This window comes from Palaemon carinicauda, chromosome 8 (assembly GCF_036898095.1).
Source record: "Palaemon carinicauda isolate YSFRI2023 chromosome 8, ASM3689809v2, whole genome shotgun sequence".
Taxonomy (NCBI): Eukaryota; Metazoa; Arthropoda; class Malacostraca; order Decapoda; family Palaemonidae; genus Palaemon; species Palaemon carinicauda.
Genome location: NC_090732.1, coordinates 166301866 through 166311451, shown reverse-complemented (window position 1 = coordinate 166311451; position 9586 = coordinate 166301866). Strand labels below are relative to the sequence as shown.

At 31.7% G+C, this 9586-nt stretch overlaps 1 protein-coding gene across 1 annotated transcript; it reads left to right on the top strand.

The window, feature by feature from the left end:
- The first annotated feature begins 2619 nt into the window (after nucleotides 1-2619).
- Nucleotides 2620-9257, top strand: LOC137645546 (paralemmin-3-like). The gene is made up of 2 exons (XM_068378349.1): nucleotides 2620-3528; nucleotides 8883-9257. The coding sequence occupies exons 1-2, from the start codon at nucleotides 2620-2622 to the stop codon at nucleotides 9255-9257; spliced, it is 1284 nt and encodes a 427-aa protein (XP_068234450.1).
- Nucleotides 9258-9586: the final 329 nt, after the last annotated feature.

Genomic DNA, 9586 nt, shown 5'->3' with positions numbered 1-9586 from the left:
TGTGATGGGTTGATTCTGTGTGCGTGAGTGTGGGCGTGTCCGTGTGTAGCTATCTAACGTGTTGAAGATCATAAGTAAAAGCATATACACTTTTTTCGCACATATATATATTACTAAATGTATATATGATATTCGTCATACAAATATTGAATTTAGAACGTAGTTAAAGATTTCGTGTTGTCATTGTGGTTTGTTTTATATGAACACAACTCTGTCCTTATTATAGAACACTTTCGAAATGATGGTCAAAACCACTGAACAATAAATATGCAGTAGTTAAAAGCCCTTGCGTGCAGAAGAAATTTTCCGTCATCTTGGAACTGTCATGTAATCTAGTGTTGTCAGGTGTATGAGAGAAGAGGAGAATGTGTAAATTGTAAAGAATGGTCCAGAAAGAGGAGAAAAATGTGTAAGGCATAGGTCAGAAAGAGGAGAAGAATGTCTAAAGAATATGCCAGAAAAAGGAGAGGAATGTGTAAAGAATAGGTCAGAAAGAGGAGAGGATGTGTAAAGAATAGGCCAGATATAGGAGAAGAATGTGTAAGGAATAGGCCAGAAATAGGAGAAAAATTTGTAAAGAATAGGCCAGAAAGAGGAGAAAAATGTTTAAAGAATAGGCCAGAGAGACGAGAAAAATGTGTAAAGAATAGGCCAGAAAGAGGAGAAAAATGTGTAAAGAATAGGCCAGAAAGAGGAGAAAATGTGTAAAGAATAGTCCAGAAAGAGGAGAAGAATGTTTAAAGAATAGGCCAGAAAGAGGAGAAAAATGTTTAAAGAATAGGCCAGAAAGAGGAGAAAAATGTTTAAAGAATAGGCCAGAAAGACGAGAAAAATGTGTAAAGAATAGGCCAGAAAGACGAGAAAAATGTGTAAAGAATAGGCCAGAAAGAGGAGAAAAATGTGTAAAGAATAGGCCAGAAAGAGGAGAAAAATGTGTAAAGAATAGTCCAGAAAGAGGAGGAGAATGTGTAAAGAATAGGCCAGAAAGAGGAGAAGAATGTTTAAAGAATAGGCCAGAAATAGGAGGAGAATGTTTAAAGAATAGGCCAGAAAGAGGAGAGGAATGTGTAAAGAATAGGCCAGATATAGGAGAAGAATGTGTAAGGAATTGGCCAGAAATAGGAGAAGAATAAGTAAAGAATAGGCCAGAAAGAGGAGAAAAATGTGTAAAGAATAGGTCAGAAATAGGAGAAGAAGGTCTAAAGAATATGCCAGAAAGAGGAGAGGAATGTGTAATGAATAGGCCAGAAAGAGGAGAAGAATAAGTAAAGAATAGGCCAGAAAGAGGAGAAAAATGTGTAAAGAATAGGTCAGAAATAGGAGAAGAAGGTCTAAAGAATATGCCAGAAAAAGGAGAAGAATGTTTAAAGAATAGGCCAGAAAGAGGAGGAGAATGTGTTAAGAATAGGCCAGAAATAGGAGAAGAATGTCTAAAGAATATGCCAGAAAGAGGAGAGGAACGTGTAAAGAATAGGGCAGAAATAGGAGAAGAATGTGTAAAGAATAGGCCAGAAAGAGGAGAAGAATGTGTAAAAAATATGCCAGAAAGAGAAGAAGAAGTGGAAAGAATATGCCAGAAAGAGGAGAAAAATGTATAAAGAATAGGTCAGAAAAAGGAGAAGAATGTGTAAAGAATAGGCCAGAAATAGGAGAAGAATATGTAAAGAATATGCCAGAAAGAGGAGAATGTTTAAAGAATATGCCAGAAAGAGGAGAAGAATGTGTAAGGAATAGGCCAGAAAAAGGAGAAGAATGTGTAAAGAAGAGGCCAGAAATAGGAGAAGAATGTGTAAAGAATAGGTCAGAAAGAGGAGAAGAATGTGTAAAGAAGAGGCCAGAAATAGGAGAAGAATGTGTAAAGAATAGGTCAGAAAGAGGAGAAGAATGTGTAAAGAATAGGCCAGAAATAGAAGAATGTCTAAAGAATAGTCCAGAAAAAGGAGAAGAATGTTTAAAGAATAGGCCAGAAATAGGAGAAGAATGTCTAAGGAATAGTCCAGAAAAAGAAGAAGAAAGGTAAATAATATGCCGGAAAGAGGAGAGGAATGTGTAAAGAATAGGTCAGAAAGAGGAGAAGAATATGTAAAGAATAGATCAGAAAGAGGGGAAGAATGTGTAAAGAATAGGTCAGAAAGAGGAGAAGAATGTGTAAAGAATAGATCAGAAAGAGGGGAAGAATGTGTAAAGAATAGGTCAGAAAGAGGAGAAGAATGTGTAAAGTATATGCCAGAAAGAGGAGAGGAATGTGTAAAGAATAGGCCAGAAGTAGGAGAAGAATGTATAAAGAATAGGCCAGAAATAGGAGAAGAATGTGTAAAGAATAGGCCAGAAATAGGAGAAGAATGTGTAAAGAAGAGGCCAGAAATAGGAGAAGAATGTGTAAGGAATTGGCCAGAAATAGGAGAAGAATAAGTAAAGAATAGGACAGAAAGAGGAGAAAAATGTGTAAAGAATAGGTCAGAAATAGGAGAAGAAGGTCTAAAGAATATGCCAAAAAGAGGAGAGGAATGTGTAAAGAATAGGCCAGAAAGAGGAGAAGAATAAGTAAAGAATAGGCCAGAAAGAGGAGAAAAATGTGTAAAGAATAGGTCAGAAATAGGAGAAGAAGGTCTAAAGAATATGCCAGAAAAAGGAGAAGAATGTTTAAAGAATAGGCCAGAAAGAGGAGGAGAATGTGTTAAGAATAGGCCAGTAATAGGAGAAGAATGTCTAAAGAATATGCCAGAAAGAGGAGAGGAACGTGTAAAGAATAGGGCAGAAATAGGAGAAGAATTTGTAAAGAATAGGTCAGAAAGAGGAGAAAAATATGTAAAGAATAGATCAGAAATAGGAGAAGAATGTCTAAAGAATATGCCAGAAAGAGGAGAGGAATGTTTAAAGAATATGCCAGAAATAGGAGAAGATTGTGTAAAGAATAGGCCAGAAATAGGAGAAGAATGTGTAAAGGATAGGTCAGGAGGAGAAAAATGTGTAAAGAGTAGGCCAGAAAGAGGAGAGGAATGTGTAAAGAATATGCCAGATATAGGAGAAGAATGTGTAAGGAATAGGCCAGAAAGAGGAGAAGAATGTTTAAAGAATAGTCCAGAAATAGTAGGAGAATGTTTAAAGAATATGCCAGAACGAGGAGAGGAATGTTTAAAGAATAGGCCAGAAAGAGGAGAAGAATGTCTAAAGAATAGGCCAGAAATAGGTGAGGAATGTGTAAAGAATAGGTCAGAAAGAGGGGAAGAATGTCTAGAGAATAGTCCAGAAAGAGGAGAAGAATGTGTAAAGAATAGGTCAGAAAGAGGGGAAGAATGTCTAGAGAATAGTCCAGAAAGAGGAGAAGAATGTCTAGAGAATAGTCCAGAAAGAGGAGAAGAATATCTAAAGAATAGTCCAGAAAGAGGAGAAGAATGTCTAGAGAATAGTCCAAAAGGAGGAGAAGCATGTGTAAAGAATAGTCCAGAAAGAGGAGAAGAATGTCTAGAGAATAGTCCAGAAAGAGAAGAATGTCTAGAGAATAGTCCAGAAAGAGGAGAAGCATGTGTAAAGAGTAGGCCAGAATTTTCGGTGTATGTGTAGGCAAATGAAAAGTGAGCCGTAACTAGAGATGAATCTATTATGGTACTGTTTGTTCAATTAAAGAACCCAATAACTCTCCAGTTTGTAGCAGATGTATAAGAAAAATGTATACAAATGTTGGTATACTTGAAGGATCTGACCTTTTTATAAACCATTCCCGAAATGAAGGCCAAACCCATGCTATAGTGTTATTTTCATTTTGGATATTGATGCAAGTTAAGAAATACTATTCAATACTGTATTTCTCGTTTTTGCACACTATCTTCTACCACTCGCAAAACAAACAATGCTATTTAAAGCAAGTAATAATTATCATTACGATCAGGACACGATATGATGAAAAACTAACTGAAACCACTCGCTGCTTAACAGCACGATTATATTCCATAGACCAAGTTGTTACTCTAAACAAAAAGTTACATTTGATAAGTAGATACTTTGAGGAGTGCCATAGCCTCTGTATCACGGTCTTCCACTGTCTTGGGTTAGAGTTCTCTTGCTTGAGGGTACACTCGAGCACATTATTTTATCTAATTTCTCTTCCTCTTGTTTTGTTAAAGTTTTTATAGTTTATATAGGAAATATTTATTTTGATGTTCTTACTGTTCTTGAAATATTTTATTTTTCCTTGTTTCCTTTCCTCAATGGGCTATTTTCACTGTTGGGGCCCCTGGGCTTATAGCATCCTGCTTTTCCAACTAGGTTTGTAGCTTAGCAAGTAATAACAATAACAATGATAATAACAATGACAATAACAATAATAATAATAATAATAATAATAATAATAATAATAATAATAATAATAATAATAATAATAATAATAATAATAATAAACGCCATTAACAAAGAAATATTTGGTACTTATTAAAATACTAAACGAATTGCAGTTCAAGTGCTCGAAAATCTAATGGCTAGTCTAGATAATGTAAATGTATTCAATCTCTTCAGCCATTGGACTGTACGTTTTATTATTATTATTATTATTATTATTATTATTATTATTATTATTATTATTATTATTAAAAGCCAAGTTACAACCCTAGTTGGAAAAGCAGGATGCTATAAGCCAGGGGCCCCAACAGGGAAAAATAGCCCAGTGAGGAAAGGAAACAAGGAAAAATAAAATATTCCAAGAACAGTGAGAATATCAAAATGGGTATTTACCATATAAACTATAAAAACTTTAACAAAACAAGAAGAGAAATTAGATAAAAATAGCCAAGCTACAACCCTAGTAGGAAAAGCAAGATCTTATAAGCCCAAGGGCCCCAACAGAGAAAATAGCCCAGTGAGGAAAGGAAACAAGGAAAAATAAAATATTTCAAGTACAGTGAGAATATCAAAATGGATATTTCCCATATAAACTATAAAAATTTCAACAAAACAAGAAGAAGAGAAATTAGATAAAATAGCCAAGCTACAACCCTAGTTGGAAAAGCAAGATCCTCTAAGCCCAAGGGCACCAACAGGGAAAAATAGCCCAATGAGGAAAGGAAATAAGGAAATAGATAAGCTACAAGAGCAGTAGTAAATAATCGAAATGAAATATTTTAAGAACAGTAACAACATTAAATTAGATCTTTTATATATAAACTATAAAAAACTTCAAAACAAACACGAGCCTTACCTCTCCTTATTTGCCTTATTTTATGTTTGGGTTCCCCCAGGTCCCTCAGTGTGAGGCACCTCGTATATCCACCAGAGAGTTGCTAATGCATCTTCCGGTGTATTTTGCATCTACCAGTCTTGGATGGTCTGGGATGCATCTTAGGTAAGAGAAATAAGATTGATCACCGTGGCCAAGTGTACCCTCAAGCAAGTGTATCTTACACGCTTGTGAAAAATCGGTATTATTATGTATGTACACATATCTTGGCGTTGCTCAAAAGTACACCATATGAACTTAAGAATATCAAAGGGATAAAACGAGAGAAAATTCCAAAGTAATAATAAAAAAAACAAAAAACTTGTGGATTTAGTTTTGAGTTTGGGCCACATCTGCCGGTACTGTGGCTTTTGACGTCTATATATATATATATAATTTATATATATATATATATATATATATATATATATATATATATATATATAGATAGATAGATAGATAGATATATAGATAGATATAAATATATATATACATATGTATATATGTATATATGTATATATATGTATATATATATTATATATTATATATATGTACATATATATATATATATATATATATATATATATATATATATATATATATGTATATTATATATATATGTATATGTATATATATATATATATATATATGTATATATATATATATATATGTATGTATATATATGTATATATATATATGTATATGTGTATATATATATATATACTATATATCATACATATATATATATATATATATATATATATATATATATATATATATATATATATATATATATATAGTATGTTAGTCCACATAAGGAACATTAAAAACTCATGAGTATATGTAGAAATGCTATACAGTTTCGCTCTAAGAAGAGGTCCAGTGGTGGACGAAACTTTAGAGCATTTCTATATATAATCCTTTAATTTTCCTTATGAGGACTACTATATATCAAGTTATCTTCGTGCTAAGGAGGAATATATCTGTAATATATATATTATATATATATATATATACATATAAATGTATATATATATATATATATATATATATATACATATAAATGTATATATATGTATATGCATATATGTATAAACATGTACATATATTTATATATAGTATATGTATATATACATTTACATATTTATACATATTTATATATATATTTATATATATATATATATATATATATGTATATATATATACATATATATATATATATATATATATATATATATATATATATATATATATATATATATATATATATATATATATATATATACCCAGACACTTGCCCTTTATCATATAGGGTAGATAATTCTGACAAGCATGAATCTAGTTTATTTTGATATAGTTTAATAATAATATTAATAATTTTGATAATGATTACAATTTCAATAATTTTACCTACACTTGCATCAATAGAATGTAATACGTTTTTGAGAAAGTGCTAAAATGTATTTGCATGTATTTCTCTTGTTAAGAAAAAATATATAATATACAACTTTTCAAATCTCTTTTATGATTACAATTATAATAATGTAATTATATGATATAATTATAGTTATATAGTTATACATTTATGTAATTATATTGTTATATAATCATATAATCATATAATTATGTAATTATGTTATTATATAATTATATAATTATGTAATTATGTTATTATATAATTATATAATTATATAATTATGTAATTATATTACTATATAATTATGTAATGTTATATAATTATGTAATTATGTTATTATATAACTATATAATTATATAATTATGTAATTATGTTATTACTTAATTATACAATTATGTAATTATGTTATTGTATAATTATATAATCATGTAATTATGTTATTGTACAATTATATAATTATGTTATATAATTATATAATTATAATTATGTTATTAGGTTATTATATAATTATATAATTATGTTATATAATTATGTAATTATTTTAATGTATAATTATAAAGTTATAGAATTATATAATTGTATAATCATATGATTATATAGAATTGTGCCATACTCGGCAAGTATTTTTTTATTCCTTTTCCCTATCACCCTGCGGTGTATGGCTCAATTTATTCCTTCCATATCTATCATCAGTGAGCCAACCCTGCAATTTACTCTGCCAACAACGAGTCAGGCGTCAAATCCATCACCCATAAGGCATTAGACACATGCAACTTCTGGGTATGAAAAGAGAATGTCTTTATTTCTGACTCTACATTAGGTTGGCTCATTATATGGTAATTTTTGGCGTTGTAACCCTAAGTGCTAAATTACAGATATAAAAACTGAGATTTCCACACTTTCGTTGCTTCATGTCTCAGAGAGGTGACCCACTCTAGAGGGGTTATAATTTTTTGTTGCAAGCGCATTAGGTTAGTTCATTAAAAGGTCCTTTCGTACTATAACCGTAAGGGCTAAATTCTAGAGGTAAAATATGAGATTTTCACACTTTTCTAGCGACAAATTTTAGTTAGAGGTGACCCATTCCAGAGTGTTTTTATTTTTGTTGCAAGTGAAGTTTTTATGACAAGTATGGGCATGTATTAGAAAGGTCTTTCTTCGTTTCACCGTTTAATATTAAAAATGTCATTTTTTAACGCTGCCACCGAAGTTGGAAGGAGGTTATGTTTTCGCCCCTGTTTGTGCGTTTCTTAATGTGTTTGTGTGTGTGTTTGTTTATGAACAGCTTCCTGGCTACAATTTTAACTGTAGAGTAATGAAACTTGCAGGGATTAACCGTTATGTAAGAAGCTGGAAATGATTAAATTTTAGGTAAAGGTTACGGTCAAGCAAAATTTCCAATTCACGTAAACAGCCATAAGTTTGGATAGTGTTATCTAAGGGACTTTAAACTTTGTTCATATTTGAGTGCATGAAAATTCACGCCAATTAATACATGTTAAGACCAAAGGTTAAGGTCTAGGTCTGAACAACTTTCTAGTTCCGATATCATTTGAAACAGATTATGGGAACAACTTTCAGAAAACAGTAGCTGTTTCTAATATTCATTCAAATATTTCTATATAAACCCAATTCTACATAATTCTTGTCTGTAAGGGTAGAAAGGACTCTTTAGCTATTGTAAGCAGCTCTTCTAGGAGGAGGATACTCCAAAATCAAACCATTGTCCTCAAGTCTTGGATAGTACCATAGTCTCTGTACCATAGACTTCCTCTGTCTTGGGTTAGAGTTCTCTTGCTTGAGGGTATACTCGGGCACACTGTTCTATTTCCTTACTTCCTTTCCTCACTGGGCTATCTTTCCCTCTTGGAGCCCTTGGGCTTATAGGAACCTGCTTTTTGAACTAAGGTTGTAGCTTAGCAAATAATAATAATAATAATAATAATAATAATAATAATAATAATAATTAAATAAAGCACATATTTCCTTCATGATATTAATTTGATTTTCATGACTGAAAAAGACGAACATGTATAGTATTGTTATTCAACTACAGTGCTGGTGTCAGGAAGGTATTTTTTTTTATTCCTAGTCTTAGAAAATTGAACATTAAAGTTTCCTTTTCCAATGCAGTACTAACAGCAATGCAATGTATATATTCTATTGTGCTATAGTTTGATTTTCTTTAATCTAGACTATTTTAGTCAGAAGACTCCGAGATTAGAAATTTTTGAACGTAGGAATTTATTTAAACAGGTAAAGACCCTTGTTTCAAATGAGGCCCTTGTTTTGAAAGAGACCCCTGTTTTAAAAGAGACCCCTGTTTTAAAAGAGACCCCTGTTTTAAAAGAGACCCCTGTCTTAAAAGAGACCCCTGTCTTAAAAGAGACCCCTGTCTTAAAAGAGACCCCTGTCTTAAAAGAGACCCCTGTTTTAAAACATACCCCTGTTTTAAAACATACCCTTGTTTCAAAACATACCCTTGTTTCAAAACATACCCTTGTTTCAAAAGAGACCCGTGTTTCAAAAGAGACCCTTGTTACAAAAGAGACCCTTGTTACAAAAGAGACCCCGGCTTCTAAATGGACTTGGGCTGCAGAAAGGACCCAAGCTCCATTTGACCCGTGGTGATATTAAAGTCAAGCCTCCCAGCTCCAAAAGAGACCCCTGTTCCAAAGGAGACACCTGTTCCAGAAAGGATCCAAGCTCCATTTGAGCCGTGTTGACTTTAAAGTCAAGCCTCATTAATTAAATCAAACCTTTGATTGAATTTATGACAGCATTTAAGAGTGAACATAATGCACAATGTATTTCACTTTTACCTACAGGAATTCGTTTACAAAACACAATGCACATTGTATTTCGGTTTTCAATCTTCAATAATATACGTCTATGAAGTGATCACAATAATCAAATCGTTTGGGAGTATGAGATTCAGTCAGATTCAGCCAAACAGAAAA

Excerpts from the sequence above, each read along its gene's own strand:
- LOC137645546 (XM_068378349.1), top strand. The coding sequence starts at position 2,620 with ATGCCAGAAAAAGGAGAAGAATGTTTAAAGAATAGGCCAGAAAGAGGA. Across the intron at positions 3,529-8,882 it reads CAGAAAGAGGAGAAGCATGT|GTAAAGACCCTTGTTTCAAA; the intron begins GTAAAGAGTAGG and ends TTATTTAAACAG.